The sequence below is a fragment of the Carettochelys insculpta genome, chromosome 1 (assembly GCF_033958435.1).
Source record: "Carettochelys insculpta isolate YL-2023 chromosome 1, ASM3395843v1, whole genome shotgun sequence".
NCBI classification, from domain to species: Eukaryota; Metazoa; Chordata; order Testudines; family Carettochelyidae; genus Carettochelys; species Carettochelys insculpta.
Genome location: NC_134137.1, coordinates 264293395 through 264309733, shown reverse-complemented (window position 1 = coordinate 264309733; position 16339 = coordinate 264293395). Strand labels below are relative to the sequence as shown.

The 16339-nt window shown below is 46.6% G+C and overlaps 1 protein-coding gene across 5 annotated transcripts in view; it reads left to right on the top strand.

The window, feature by feature from the left end:
* Positions 1–16339, top strand: part of TMTC1 (transmembrane O-mannosyltransferase targeting cadherins 1) — a 262529-nt gene that overhangs the window by 123853 nt on the left and 122337 nt on the right. For all 5 annotated transcript variants that reach the window (XR_012647083.1, XR_012647084.1, XM_075006402.1 and 2 more), the window contains one exon: positions 7326–7447. Coding sequence is in view for 3 of the 5 variants with exons in the window: in XM_075006402.1 (XP_074862503.1) it covers positions 7326–7447 (122 nt within the window). In the remaining 2 variants the exon portion in view is untranslated. The remainder of the gene's footprint in view (positions 1–7325; positions 7448–16339) is intronic.

The following is a 16339-nucleotide window of genomic DNA, read 5'->3' as shown; positions in this document are numbered from 1 at the left end:
GGTCTGAAACATCATCAACTCAGCAATAGGACCTCATCATGACCTACTATCTAGAGTGAAAAAGAGCAAACTAAGATGGTATGGACATGCGACGAGATCATCAGGCCTGTCCAAGACCATACTGAAAGGCACAGTCAATGGCAAAAGGAGACGTGACAGACAGAAAAAGCAATGGATAGACAACATTAAAGAATGGACAGGGATGAGCTTTGCCGCAACTCAAGAATTGGCATATGACCGCCAAAGATGGAGAGACACTATAAAGAACGTTGTCATGAAGGCGCCCCAATGACCTCAGTCAAAGGACTGATGCTGATGATGGCATTGCTACCTGGGCCTTGTTTGATATTTAGATCTCTTCACTTAAAGGTCTGTAAGGCTCTTGGGCTCTTCAGCAGTGAGAAACTAACTAAAATGATAAGAAAAGACAAAAAGATTGAGTCAATTTGCATCTGTTTTTAAATGTTACAGACCTACATCTTCCACATCTAGGCATCCTTCAGTCTGCTTAGACTATGGATTGTGCCCTTCGTAACTACATTTAAGATTGTCATTTACAGTGTTGACTGTGACTGTGAAGGCCCAAACGAGAGTGACAGTCCTTGCAAAATCTGCTGCATATGTAGTGGGTGTCTGGCAGGCCCTTGCTGTCCTTTCTATGGGCTCTCTTCTCCTCTGCCAACTGGCTGATCTTCATCTAGCCCTTCTGAAGGCCCTTGTGTAGTCCCTGCTTCCAGCTGCTGTGGTCGTCTGCCAGCTCTTCCCAACTATCTGGGTCGACGTCTACCTCCTTGAGGTCCCTCTTACAGATGTCTTTACAGCGCAATTGGGGGCGTCCGGAAGGTCTTTTGCCAGAGGCTAGCTCGCCTTACAGGATGTCTTTTGGGATCCTTCCATCATTCATCCTGTGGACGTGGCCAAGCCAGCAGAGCTGCTGCTGCCTGAGGAGGGTACGCATGGTTGGAATTTCAGCTTGCTTGAGGATGGTGTTGTTGGGCGCTCTGTCCTTCCATGATATTCCAAGAATGCACCTGAGGCAGCGCAAGTGGAAGACATTCAGCCTCTTTTCCTGGTGGGCATACAAGGTCCAAGACTCGCTGCCATAGAGGAGGGTGCTGAGGATGCAGGCTCTGTAGACTTGCATTTTGGTGTGAGTGTACAGCTTGTTGTTGTTCCACACTATCTTGCTAAGTCTGAACAGAGTTGTGGCTGCTTTTTCAATCCTCCTGTTTAGCTCAGTCTCCAGCAACAGGGTGTCAGTGATGGTGGACCCGAGGTAAGTAAACTCATGGATGACCTCAAACATGTAATTGTCAATGCTGATTGATGGAGGTTCCGCAACGTCCTGACCAAGTACGTTTGTCTTCTTTAGGCTGATGGTAAACCTGAAGTCCTTGCATGCTTTGGAGAACTCATCCAGCAGTTTTTGAAGCTGACTTTCTATGTGCTTCGCTATAGCAGCGTCGTCTGCAAACAGCACGTCTCTAATGAGCACTTCCCACGCCTTAGACTTAGCCTTCAGCCTCGCAGGATTAAACAGTTTCCTGTCAGATCTTGTGTGCAAAAAGATGCCCTCTGTTGGGGACCCAAAGGCGTGCTTCAGGAGGAGCGCGAAGAAGATCCTGAACAATGTCGGAGCAGGGACGCATCCTTGTTTGACGCCACTCCTGCTGCTGAAGGCATCCGATGATGTGCCATCATATTGGATGGTTCCTCTCGTGTCTTCATGGAAAGACTGGATCATCTTGAGTAGCCGTGGTGGACAGCCTGTCTTGTGGAGCAATTTAAACAGTCCATCCCTACTGACCGAGTCAAAAGCCTGGGTCGGGTCGATGAAGGCGACATAAAGTGGCTTCCTCTGCTCCCTGCATGTCTCCTGCAGCTGCCTCAGGGAGAAGATCATGTCAATGGTAGATCTCTTGATGCGGAATCCACACTGGGATTCAGGATACACCCTCTCAGCGAGCTTCTGGAGTCTGCTGAGGATGACACGAGTGAACAATTTACCAGCGATACTTAGGAGGGAGATTCCACAGTAATTGTTGCAGTCATTTCTGTCTCCTTTGTTCTTATACAAGTTTACAATGTTGGCGTCCCACATATCCTGTGGAACCTCACCCTCTCTCCAGCACAGGCACAGCAGCTCATGTAGGTGTTCCAGGAGTGTGTCCCAGGCACACTTGATTACCTCTGGTGGTATACCATCCTGGCCTGGGGCTTTTCTTACTGCAGTGCTGTCAATAGCTTTCTTCAATTTGACCACAGTTGGTTCCTGGTCCAGCTCGTCCGTGACTGACAGGAGCTCGACGGCGTTGAGGGCTGTATCAAGAACAATGTTCTCACGAGTACAGCTCAGAGTAGTGCTTGACCCATCGCTCCATCTGTTTGGCTTTGTCAGCAATGACTTCACCAGATTTGGATTTCAGAGGTGCCATCTTGTTCTTGATGGGTCCCATTGTCTTCTTTATGCCCTCGTACATTCCCCTGAGATTACCAGAGTCAGCACAGATCTGGATGCTGCTGCATAACTTAAGCCAGTAGTTGTTAGCACAGCACTTGGCTATCTGCTGTACAATTTTTCTGGCTACTCTGAATGCTTGCTGGTACTCTGACTCGGTGAGCGTTTATACTCCAGAGCTGCGTCTACACGTGCACGCTACTTCGAAGTAGCGGCAGTAAACTTCGAAATAGCGCCCATCACGTCTACACGTGTTGGGCGCTATTTCGAAGTTGAAATCGACGTTAGGCGGCGAGACGTCGAAGTCGCTAACCCCATGAGGGGATGGGAATAGCGCCCTACTTCGACGTTCAACATCGAAGTAGGGACGTGTAGACGATCCGCGTCCCGCAACATCGAAATAGCGGGGTCCTCCATGGCGGCCATCAGCTGGGGGGTTGAGAGATACTCTCTCTCCAGCCCTTGCGGGGCTCTGTGGTCACCGTGGGCAGCAGCCCTTAGCCCAGGGCTTCTGGCTGCTGCTGCTGCAGCTGGGGGTCCGTGCTGCATATACAGGGTCTGCAACTAGTTGTTGGCTCTGTGTATCTTGCACTGTTTAATGAAAGTGTGTCTGGGAGGGGCCCTTTAAGGGAGCGACTTGCTGTTGAGTCCGCCCCGTGACCCTGTCTGCAGCTGTGCCTGGCTCCCTTATTTCGATGTGTGCTACTTTGGCGTGTAGACGTTCCCTCGCTGTGCCTATTTCGATGTTGGGCTGAGCAACGTCGAAGTTGAACATCGACGTTGCCAGCCCTGGAGGACGTGTAGACGTTATTCATCGAAATAGCCTATTTCGATGTCGCAACATCGAAATAAGCTATTTCGAAGTTGGGTGCACGTGTAGACGTAGCCCAGAAGTGCAGCACGCTTCTTTTCAATGACTGAAATCATCTCATCAGAGTTAGCTTTGAACCAGTCATTTGTATTTCCAGCTCTTCTTCCAAACACTGACAAGGCCGTGTTGTAGATTGTGTCGCTCAGATGCTGCCATCTGGATGTCACATCAGCACCCCCAGGGCTGCTGTGCAGATTCTCCTCAAGGGTCTCTCTGAACTTTTCAGCTTTTTCTGAGTTTGCCATCTTTCTGGCATCAAGACAGGGCTTTCCAGTTGGTTTAGAATGGTGAAGCTTCTTGGGTCTCAGCTTGAACTTGGAGCAGACTAGCAAATGATCTGTATCGCAGTCGGCACTATGGTAGCTGCGTGTCAGGAGGACATTTTTGAGGTTGTCGCGTCTGGTGATGACCAAGTCTAATTGGTGCCAGTGTTTCGAGTGTGGGTGTCTCCATGACACTCGGTGCTGTGGCTTGGTTCGGAAAAATGTGTTTGTGATGCACAGATTTTGGTACATGCAAAGTTCGAGGAGACGCTGTCCGTTGTCATTCATTTTTCCCACACCAAAGTGACCTAGGCAAGAGGGCCATGAGTCACGATCGGCTCCAACTCTTGATTGACATCACCCAAAAGGTACAGTTGTTCACAAGCAGGTATTTGCACTATGGCGGCACTGAGCTCATCATAGAACTTGTTATTTGCTTCTGGTGTGTCATTCAGGCTTGGACCGTAAGCGCTGATCAGGTGGATGGGACTGGCGCAGGTTTGAAGTTTGACCTGAAGGAGTCTTTCTGATCCACCCGTGACTAGTTCCACCATTTGCAGAAGGGTGTTTCTGATGGCAAAGCCGACACCGTGCTCCCTGGGTTCCTCTGGGGCTTTGCGCTGCCAGAAGAAAGTGTAGTCCTTTTCCTTTAGGGATCCCGAAGCTGCAAGTCGCGTCTCCTGCAAAGTGGCAATGTCAACTTGGAGCCTCTTCAGTTCTTCTTCGAGTGGTTCCCGTGGGTGCTCCACCAGCTATTGTGGAGCACCCACAGGGACACTTCTCGAAGAACCATTGTTACTGCAGGTGAGCAACTTCTCTTTCTTCTTCGAGTGGTCCCCGTGGGTGCTCCACAATAGGTGGTGGAGCACCCACGGGGACACATCTCGAAGAGCCATCGTTACTACAGGTGAGTAACTTCTCTTTCCTCATTGATGACAGCGGTCTTTCTGGTGTCTCTGATGTCCTGAAGATCTTCAGTCAAACCGGTCAACATGGTCCGTACATTCCAACAAGCAAGCTTGAAACTTTGATGATTTCCTTTTGTTAATAATTTTCTTGTTGGTTTGTCTGGTGCTCATTTCAGTCACTTGTCAGGTTTGGGAACCTTAAGCCTCATGCACCCAATGAGGCAAGTGAACTGTGGCGAGATAGTACCCCACTGGCTGGGGGCTGCCCAGCTTAAGGTGAGCGGTGACTGTCCAATGAGATGCGATGATCTCTCCCACCGTCAGAAGCAACCCCTGGCGCTCGTTCTCTCCGCCAGTCGAGCAAGAGCTTATAACCGGTATCTGTTGCCTCCCGTGTTGGTTCAATGCTGTTAAGAGATGCTAGAGTACCTCTCCAGGCGCGAGCCTGGGCAATTTTTATGGAGACCCTGGGCTGCCCAGACACCAGGCCACCCCTCTCGGCTTTACTGATATAGTCCAAAGGAAAGGATAACTTCTACATCTGGTACCAGCTCAGCTGCAGGAGTTGCCGGGACAGTGCCAGAAGTTGACACAGAACCTCCTTAGGACTCCCCTCCGGATTTTCTGTCAGAGTTTACTCCGTGAGCCTTACTCCTTCCCAGGATGTGGGGCGTCTTCCTTCACCTTCACAGGAGTTGTCGATTTGCGGCACCAAGCTCCTTGTCTGCCATTGAGACTGTGCATTAGAAGGGAGAAGGAACAAGTCCCTCCATACGGTCGGTATGTGAGACAGACCAGACCCCTCTCACTGTGTTTCGCCTGTGAGCTGACACAGTTGCCCGGGGGATGGCGTCGCTGTAATGCACAACAGCTGCTAGGAGCCAACAGTGAGAATTGAGTGGTGGGTGAGGACCAGTGCTTCCGTCCGCCTGAAAAGGCGCAGCTGCTGGAGAGTCAAAGGTACTACCTCTACCCCAGACACTCCCAGAGCTAGACATCTCAAAATTAATTCTCCATCCTTTAGGCAACAAACAACGACTGATTCAACTAAGGTATTGTTGGCCACCAAAAGAAAGCACAAATGTCCAGGCTGGGTGATTGAACAAACTAAATGTTGTTCTTTCATCTAAGGAGACCTAAATTCTTAGCTTTTAAATAGTGAGTTTGATCTTTAGTGCGCAAAAGCAGACATTACAGACTGATACATGAACTTGGACGGGAGCTACAGGTTGCACCTCCCTCGTCTGGCGTCCTTGGAACCTGATTGGTCCTGGATGAGGGAATTTGCCAGTTGAAGGGACGCCCCCTGCTCTGGCCGCAGAGTCTACTGCTGGCTCCTCTTTTGCCTCGCTGCAACTCCAGCCCAGGGCCCCCTTACTTCCTGCCTGGACCTCCTGGGTCAAAACTGGCCCAGCCACTTTGGGCTGCCGGCCACAGAGTCTGGCTCCAGCCCCCATGGGCTCCAGCTCAGGACATGGCAACGGCTCTATGGGTGCTGTGTCTGCCCTGACTGGGCTGCTGACATGGCCCAAAGACTGGCAGCCAGCTGTGGGCCCAGACGTGCTGCTGGTGCAACCCCCACCTCATAGAGAATGGCTCTGGCTGGGGTTCCAGCTCAGCCCCTGCCCTGCAGAGGACACCTCTGACTCTGGTCAGGCAACCAGTGTGGTCTCCGCCCCATGGAGCACAGCTCTGACCCTGGCCGGGCAGCCGGCCCAGCCCCACTTCAAACCCCGCAAGCACCGAGTGCAGTCTTGGCCAGGCTGTTGTCATGGCCCCAGCCCTGCAGGTCCTGGGTGCAGTCCTGGCCCAACAGAGGCTGCCTCTGGCTGGCTATTGCCTCTGGCCAGGGATGCAAGGCAGCTAGGCTCCCCACACAAACCTTCTACCCCAGCATCTCTGGTCCAGTAACGTCAGTGGTCCTGCCAGAGCACGGATGTTGCTGCATCAGAGGATGCCAGTTTTGGGAGGTTTAACCTGTAGCAGAGAAATGGAATTAGCTAGCTGTAAAGGCAAATCACAGTTACTTTGATGAAATCACATTTGACAATTTCCTTTCTCGTCACATAGCTGGCAAACATTAAAAAGAGCAGGATGGACTGAAGTCATTAATATTAAAGCACAGAAGGTCTCAGCTGTTGAACGCTGTGTTGGACATAAGTATCTTGTGTGATAATGTGTAATTTAAATTTTAGATCTTTTCTCCAAAGGGGTTATAAGACGATATTAAAGTATAGTTTTTGATTAAAATAACAAGCAGTCCTGTGGCACCTTATAGACTCACAGATTTATTGGAGCATAAGCTTTCGTGGGCAAAGACTCGCTTCATCCAATGCATCAGATTTTCGTTAATTTTTTTCTTATGGATCATAACAGATTTGGCTGCTGCTTCTTAATTATAAATGTTTGAGACTGAACACAGCCGTGTGTGTGTGTGTACACCCACACTTTTTATATGTAGTACTTCAGTTGTAGCGTGGAACTATCTGAGGTAACTTACAGGCAATCTAAAGTATCCACATATGGTAAAACTGACCTCAGAAAAGTTGCCAAGAATAATACACACTGTGTGATTTGTTGTTTCAATTATCTGTAACACCTGTGCCTGGTATGTGTGTATGTCAGATGTACACAACACAAATTACATATAAATGCAGAGGAACTGCAGTGTGGAATACCCGTTTTCCATACAGCATGTTGATCAAGCATTAATCAGAGTTATTTATTTCACAAATAATCTGAAAATGAAAGAGGGGAAGATAATGCTGATTTGAAGTTGGATTTCTTTTTCATTCACATGTGTTTTAACTATTGTGTTGTTGCAGAAACTGGAACATAGAGAAGTTTTAGTTGGCTTATTGTTCCTGGTTTTCCCATTTATCCCAGCCAGCAACCTCTTCTTCCGGGTGGGGTTTGTGGTGGCAGAGCGAGTCCTTTACATGCCAAGGTAATTACTGCATTTGAATTCCTTTATAACGAGATGCTCTCATCCACTTTGTGAAAGCAGGTACTTTTCTTTACTGTTTGCCTATTACTGTGATTCAGACATTTTATTTTATTTAGTCCAAGCATGATATACTTTTGAATTTTTGAGCAGTAATATCAGAAAATTTATAGCCTGCCAAGAGTAGGTTGTTTGGCAGAAGCAAAGCTAGTTCCATTCTAGTTTTATGATTTTTTTGGAATATGGTTGAAAGTATCTGTATAAAGGGAAGCAGCATGTTGTTTCTTGCACATTGTCCTTTAAACTTCATATGAATTTAGCTGTTAAACTAAGCACTGTTGTCATCTTAAATTGCCCATGTTCTCTAATTTAAGCAGCCTGCTTATATAGTTAACTATTATTATTATTATTTATTTATCAATAGCCAAGGAACGGTTGGGAGGGTCTATGATGCTAGACTCAGTACAATCGCAAAGGAAGACAATGTCCATCTCCTAAAATTCTGGCAGTGTAAGGCCTGGTCTATACAAGGGCAGAAAGTTGATCACAGATACACAGTAGTAGCTATGCCAGGACTGACTTTCTGCCCCTGTGTAGATCGGGCTCTTCGGGCTTGTACCAATGTCCCTTAAAGTGATAGCTTGGAGTACCTGGGTCAACAGCTGAGCCCAGTAAAATCGAACTCCAGAAGATCAACCACACCACAGTCCATCAGCTGGTAAGTATAGATTCACCCTTAGTCTCTGACTCTGCAGGTGGACTGCTTCTGCCACGCAGTCCCATTGCCCAGGTGCTATCAAATGCAGGATCAAGACTGCGAAAAAGTTGACAATCTAGCTGGGTGGGAGGGAAGACTCCCACACCTTTCCAAAGTGTAAATCTCTAAATTTTAGTTCACCCTCTTTTCCACCTTGATACTCTTTACATTCTGGATTATTGCTCCTTGTATCTCTAACGTATCCAGCTGTGAGTCTAAAGCAGTAGGAAAGTCTAACCATCCAAGATGCAACTTTTGATTGCCTGCTTGAGCCAGCTATAAATATACTTACATTTTTATAGCAGTGTAGCCATATGTTTACATTCTGAGAGCTCAGTTCAGCCATAAGGTGCATATTCTGCTGCCATTATCTTTTATGGTGATTTAACTTGCAGAGCTGATGGCCCTAAGTGTCACCCGAGATTGCTTTATGTTGTCTGAAGTAGTTGCTTTGTTTGACCTACCTTTTAAAACGAGATTACTGAGAAAGCAAAGAAAATTGGAAAACCTGGAAAAAATATTCTCTGTAGCCCTGATCCTGCCAAGTCTCGATCTTACTTAATTTTATACCTATGAGCAGTCTCATGGACTTCAGTAGGCCTGCTCTCTGGTCTTCACTAGAGTGTGGCCAGGATCCATAGTTTACATAGTTGATCTATCCCTGCCTCCTATTAAACTAGTTTGTTTTACGGACCAAGTCCTGCTTGCCTTATTGGTACACACAACCCTTCTTGAGTTTGAGAGGGTTCACGTGAGTAAATTGAGTGATATTTGGCCCCTGTGTTATTGTGGGAAACACCACCACAGTGAGTGAACCTCATCACTGTCCATTGTAAATTTGATTTCAAAATTAAATTGATCAAATATATGAATGTAAAAAGTAGAGAAACGCTTTAAAGCTGCAAATATAGATATTGAAGAACAACCCCCCAGTTTGTAACATGCTGCCCTGTTCTCTAGCTTTTCTGGCTATGCAAAGAGCAAGGGTTTGAATTGCTGCTGACGCCAGCTAGACCACCTAGCTCTTCTCCAGATGAGATAAGTCTGCCTCCATGTGCCTTTTCAAGTTGGTAGTAAGGAAGGATAAAAATGGTCAATGCTATAGGAGTAGTTTGTGGAAGGACTCTTAATATATTTAATGTGTGCACACAGTAACGTTGCTTAGATAGTGCTTTCCTTGATTCTAGGGCCTTTACAAACATACAACCTATGAAGTAGGTACTGCAAGTGACTCCCTGTTTTAGAGGATTGTGAGGCAGAGAGGCCAAGTGCTAACTCCACTCCAAGGCAACGTCTGTGCTGCAGGGGTTTCGGAAATAACTTATTTCCACTTTGTGAAGTAGAAATAAGTTATTCCTGAACTGAGCATCCACAGTGCAAGAGCATTTCCAAACTGAGCGCTCACACTACAGAGCCCTATTCAGAAATAAGAGGAATGCATTTTGGGTGTGTATCCCATCATGCCTGGCCTCACTGGGAAACACAAGGTGCCCTGGGAATCAGGAACTTGTCCCATGAGCCCCTTCTCTTCCTGAATCTCCCCCCACACTTTCCTATTCCTTTCTGGGCCATGTGAAAGTGCTACGGGGAGCCCCGCTTGCCCTCATGTGCATAGAAGCAGCCATGCAGCTGTGACATTATGGATTTCTCACCCTGCACATTAAGGATCTCAGAGGTCTCTCCTGGGCTCCATGCTGGTGCCCTCTTGGATCAGTAACCAGCTTGAGAAGAGCCCCCTGCAGAAGTCCTTACGACAAAACAAAAGCAGAAAAAAAAGGGGGGAGGGCAGTCAGATCGCTGTGTGTTGAACTATCCCGTAGAGTAACATAGAAAACATGAAACCAGTGCATGGCTAGTGTTTGACTGCTTTGAAATCAAGCAGGGGAAACACTCCCGAGAGGTTTTTAAATTACCACAAATTGCAGAGGGAGTGGGGAAGGGGTGTACCTGGCTCGGGGAAGGACTGAACAGTGCCTGGCTGGGGAAAGGCGGGGGTGGGGGGGATCGGTGTATGGCTGGGAAAAGGTGGGGGAGGGGGATTGGTGCCTGGCTGGGGGAAGGCAGGGGGAGGGAATTGGTGCCTGGCTGGGTGAAAGCGGGGAGCGAGGGGGAATCGGTGCCTGGCTGGCGGAAGGCAGTGGGGAATCAGTGCCTGGCTGGTGGAAGGTGGGGGGGAATCACTGCATGGCTGGGGGAAGGCGTTGGGGGGGGGGAATCGGTGCCTGGCTGAGGGAAGGCTGGGGAGACAAGGGAAGTAAATATGTGCTCAGCAAGAGAAATAAATATGGTAGGAGACCAGACTGGCTTAATGGGGAAATCCTTGGAAAACTTAGGCACAAAAAGGGAGCTTACAAAAAGTGGAAACTGGGACAGATGTCTAGGGAGGGGTATAAACGTATAGCTCGAAAATGTAGGGCAGTTATCAGGAAGGCGAAAGCGCAAGTGGAATTGCAACTCGCAAGGAATGTGAAGGATAACAAGAAAAGTTTCTACAGGCATGTTACCAACACGAAGGTGACCAGAGAGGGCTTGGGGCCTCTACTGGATGAGGGAGGCAACCCAGTGAGAAATGATGTAGAGAAAGCTGAAGTACTTAATGCTTTCTTTGCCTCTGTCTTCACGGACAAGGACAGCTCCTGGACTAATGCGATAAGTGATGCATTGTGGGATGAAGGTGGACAGCCTTTGGTGGGGAAAGAACAGGTTAGGAGCTATCTAAAAAAGCTAAATGTACATAAAACGATGGGCCTGGACCTAATTCATCCTAGGGTTCTGAGGGAGTTGGCATATGTTGGTGACGAGCCCTTGGCCGTTATCTTTGAAAAGTCGTGGAGATCGGTAGATATCCCGGATGACTGGAAAAAGGCAAATGTAGTGCCCATCTTTAAAAAAGGAAAGAAGGACGATCCAGGGTAGTATAAGCCAATCAGTCTTACGTCAGTCCCTGGAAAAATCATGGAGGAGCTCCTCAAGGAAGTCATTTTGAGGCACTTGGAGCAGGGGAAAGTGATCAGGAATACTCAGCATGGGTTCATGAAAGGCAAGTCATGCCTGACCAATCTGATTAGTTTCTACAATGAGATAACTGGCTCTGTGGATAGGGGAAAATCAATGTATATGATTTATCTGGACTTTAGCAAAGCTTTTGATATGGTCTCCCACAATATTCTTGTCAGCAAGTTAAAGGAATGTGGATTGGATAAATGGACGGTAAGATGGATAGAAAGCTGGCTAGAAGGTCGGGCCCAGAGGGTAGTGACCAACGGCTCGATGTCGGGGTGGTGATCGGTTTCTAGTGGAGTGCCCCAAGGTTCGGTTCTGAGTCCTGTTCTGTTCAACATATTCATCAATGACCTGGACGAGGGGTTGGATTGCACCCTCAACAAGTTTGCAGATGACATGAAGCTAGAGGGAGAGGTAGATATGCTGGAGGGTAAGGACAGGGTTCTGACTGACTTGGAGAAATTGGAAGACTGGGCTGCAAGAAATCTGAATGAGGTTCAGTAAGGACAACTGCAGAGTCCTGCACTTGGGCCGGAAGAATCCCAAGCATTGTTACAGGCTGGGGTCCGACTGGCTCGGTAGTAGTTTTGCAGAAGAGGACCTGGGAGTTGTAGTGGATGAGAAGCTGGACATGAGTCAACAGTGTGCCGTTGTAGCCAAGAAAGCTAATGGCATATTAGGCTGCATCAAGAGGAGCGTTGCCAGTAGATCCAGAGAAGTGATTATTCCTCTTTATATGGCTTTAGTGAGGCTGCATCTGGAGTACTGTGTCCACTTCTGGGCCCCCAGTTATAGGAAGGATGTGGATACACTGGAGAGGGTCCAGTGGAGGGCAACCAAAATAACTAGGGGGCCGGAGCATATGACTTATGAAGAAAGTTTGAAGGAATTGGGACTGTTTAATCTGCAGAAGAGAAGACTGAGGGGGAACTTGGTAACAGCCTTCAACTTACTGAAGGGAGATTGCAAAGAGGCTGGAGAGAGGCTGTTCACAGTGGTCACGGATGGCAGAACATGGAACAATGGTCTCAAGTTGTGGTTGGAAAGGTCCAGGTTGAACATTAGGAAAAACTTTTTCACTAGGAGGGTGGTGAAGCATTGGAATGGTCTACCCAGGGAAGTAGTGGAGTCTCCATCGCTGGAGGTGTTTAAGTCTCGGCTCGACAAAGCCCTGGCAGGGCTGATCTGATGGGTTTGGTCCTGCTTAGAGCAGGGGGCTGGACTCGATGGCTTTTTTAGGTCTCTTCCAGCTCTATTGTTCTATGATTCTATGATTCTCTCAAAACAAAGTTGAGAATTTCATGCGGTGCCCCGACTGCAGCTGGAGCTCAGCCCGTGGGGAGACCTGCATCAGCCCTGCACCAGGGCTGAAGCACTGTGCATGGGGAGCCGCACTGCCAGCCCACTGAGCCCAAGACCAGGGCTGGCGCTCTGGGCGCAGAGCCCTGAACTGGGGCTGGAGCTTGGAGTGCAGGGCTGGTGAGGGGACCTGCTGCAGCCCCGCTGAGCCCTGAATGGGGGCTGGAGATTGGAGTACCAGGCCATCGGGGGACCCATGCAGCCGCGCAGATCTCCAAATTGGGGCTGGAGCCTATGGGGTAGACAACAGCCCCAGGAGCTGGAGCTCTGCTGAGCCAGCACCAGTGCCCCATTGCAACCCTGTAGTAGTATGGCTGGAAAAACAGGTATCCCAGCAGTTTTGGGTACCTGGGGAGAAAAGAAGGAGAGTTTGCAGTGCAGCCTGGAGGGGCTACTCATTTGAGCTTGATGGGATGCCTCCCAGGAGGCCAATTAAGCCATAATTAGCTTGGCTTTGTACATAGTTTCAATTGTGGAATTGAAAGGGAGGGAGTTGGTGAAACTCATTTTTGATGGAGTTAATATTCTGAAGTAAATGCCCTATTTGTTCCTGAATAACAGGCTCAGCTGTGAGAACAACAAGAAGTCCTGTGGCACCTTGTAGACTAACAGATATTTTGGAGCATAAGCTTTTGTGGGCAAAGAGATGAAGTGGGTCTTTGCCCACGAAAGCTTATGCTCCAAAATATCTGCTAGTCTTTTAGGTGCCACAGGACTTCTTGTTGTTCTCAAAGCTACAGACTAACACGGCTACCTCTGATACTTGAGGCTCAGCTGTGTCAACACAAGGTGTTTTATGACAGAAGAAAAGGTTTTTACAGAAGAAAAACCCCAGTGTAGACAAGCCCTGAGAGGTAACTCTCACTCTAAGTTGGCAGGCCGCTGAACTGGAGTTTAAAATGAAAAACAAACACAGCAGCTAAACCTCATATCAGCAAACAAGTGGGCAGCTCTCACTCCCAGGCTTTTTAGAAGGAGGATGCTCAAAAACAGCCAAGGGTGTTGAGAACTAAAATTACTGTTTGCAAAAGTTACTGAATACCACTAAGTACAGTCTGTGTCTCTCTGTACGAAACAGATTGGTTGTGGGGGAGCGTTAGTGTTCCATGAGCATTCATAGCTATTGCAAAACTAAAATGACATCTCTTGATTTCCCCCAGAGTTACTTGGCACATAATGCTGAAGACGTAAGAGGAAGAGCAGGCAGTGTTTCTTTTTTGGAGCATTCTTTATAAACTGTTTCATGGGTAGCCCCTTGCCAAGTGCAATATGTTTTTATTGAGTTTTCTTCTGTTTTTGTGCTCCAGCATCAGTTACTACATTGGAATATTTCACCCCACTTAAAAGGTTTTCTTGGGGCAAGAAAGCTGACTCAGTGTATGGAAAACGCATTGATGACTATTATTCTTGGTGCTATTTAAAGGTGTTCTTCCACCCTGTTTTGGAATTAAAGAGTTGCATAAATATTTGTGTGCCTGTCACTGTTGTGCACTTCTGAATCTGCAAATCACATCCTGAACTCAGATTATTGACTCCTTTTCATGAGCAAAACTTTAAGTGTAGGTAATAAAGACTTGAAGATTTAGGTAAAAGGTTTGTAAACAAACAATATTTTAGGATTTTGCCTCCACTTTAGTTTAATTTGACGTAGCAAAATAGGTAGTTGTCCAACCTTTTGATCTTACATTAGTTGTAGGTCTTATTTCTGCCATTCAGGGTTTTGTACACATCTTGTCAAACCTGAAGAAAATCCAAAATGTTTTTAATTTTTTTTGTTGAAAATTTTCACAGGATAAAATAATTTCCAACCAGCTGAAAACATAAGTGGAGATTGGGTCAGAATAAAATCCATGGGCCAGATTTTCAAAACACCTCAGCTCCTATTTATCAGAGGTGTAGCTGTGTTAGTCTGTATCTACAAAAAAAACGGGAAGTTCTGTGGCATCTTATAGTCTAACAGATTTATTGAAGCATAAGCTTTCTGATGAAGTGGTTCTTTGCCAACGAGAGATTGTGCTCCAAAAAAATCTGTTAGTCTATAAACTCGCATTTAGGCATCAAAATAAGTGGCCAAATTTTCAAAAGATTTAGGCTATTGAGTACTGACCTGCTTTGGAAATCTGGCCCTACCTGCAGGTGCTGGCTGCTTGGAAAATCTGGTTCAGTTAATGCAGACCATTGTAATTGTATTTAAAATGAAAAGAACACGTAATCTTACTGTTCTTAGTCATGAAGTACCTACCTGAACATAACCTGAAGCTTTAGCACTTGACTCTGCAATTGCTCCTCAGTGGAACAATTCGATGTGCAAGGTGTGATGGTGTGCACCTTTCATGTACTAGCAAAGACTCTGACCTCGTATTGACTATAATGAGAGTTGGGGGTACTCTGGAGATTGCAGGACAAGACCCTTTTTGTCGAACAAGTTTCTGTGCTTTGCTCAAATTTTTGAACAGCTCCCATTTCAGTGGCTCCTGGCTAAGGGTTGGTTTGTTTGTTTATTCACAAATGCATTTGTTTTTTAATATTCTTCCCGAGTTTTAGCGCAGTGGTACCCAACCTTTTCACTAGTGCAGACTCCCAATCAACTCCTCAAACCACTCACAGACCCCCATCAAAGCCAATTCTAGCAGCTGTGTACACTTCATTAAATGAAAAAGGGAACTACAACATAGATTTTCGGACAGCAATTAATATTATTGGAAGATATTTTATTTAAAAATAATAATTGATTGTCACTTTGCAGTTTGTTTAAAACTTATTTGCTGTGATCCTTGTAATTAATCTTTTTTTCTTCCCATGGACCCCAAGTTGGGAACCACTGTTTTAGAGAACTACTCTGCTAAAAATAGTCACTCACCTGAGCCTGCTATGTGCACGCACAGTTCTCAGATCAAGTTCTCATGTGCTACCATATTAAAATGTTTAAACTTCAGAAGCAATCAGTTATTCTTCTTGGCTAATATAGTTGTGTCCCTGCTTATTTTTACCAGCCTTGGGAACCTTCCCCAATGTCCATGGATTTTGCAGCCATGACCAACAAAAACAAAGGTGAATTTAAAGTGTTGAAATTTGCTTGTACAATAAGGACAGCTGCGTCAGTCTGTATTCTAACAAAACAAACCAGCAGTCATGTAGCACTTCAAAGACTAACAAAATGATTTATTAGGTGATGAGCTTTCATGGGACAGACCCACTTCTTTAGATCTATAGCATTTCCAATCAGTCAGTCTGTACTGGAAATGCTACTGATCTGAAGAAGTGGGTCTGTCCCACAAAAGCACATTACATAATAAATCATTTTGTTAGTCTTTGAAGTGCTACATGACTTCTGGTTTGTTTTGCATGATAAGGAGTGGAGGCAAGTATGTAATAGTCCTTCCTGCTGATTTTGATTACATGACTGATTCTGCACATTCTCAGGCAACCTCTGATGGTGTGGAGTCCTGTGTATTAAGGTCTTGGGGAATCTTCGACAAAAATAAAACCTGCTCCCTAATGGTTGAACCCAGTAGGACAGTGGCAGAATTACTTACTTCTGATTTCCACTATGCATCCCTCCCTCCCTCCATTGCAACTACCACTTTAGGTCCAATGGGGTAAACAAACTCCATCAGCGGTGAACCAAGATATTATAAATATGATGCCATCTGTTATGGCGCATCACTCTCTGCCTTGCTGGATGTGTGTGTGTGTGTCCTTTTTAGCCATGTTTTGTTCAGTGAGTGAGAAATACATCATGATAAGTTGTGAGATCAATACTTGTAAATGTCTTT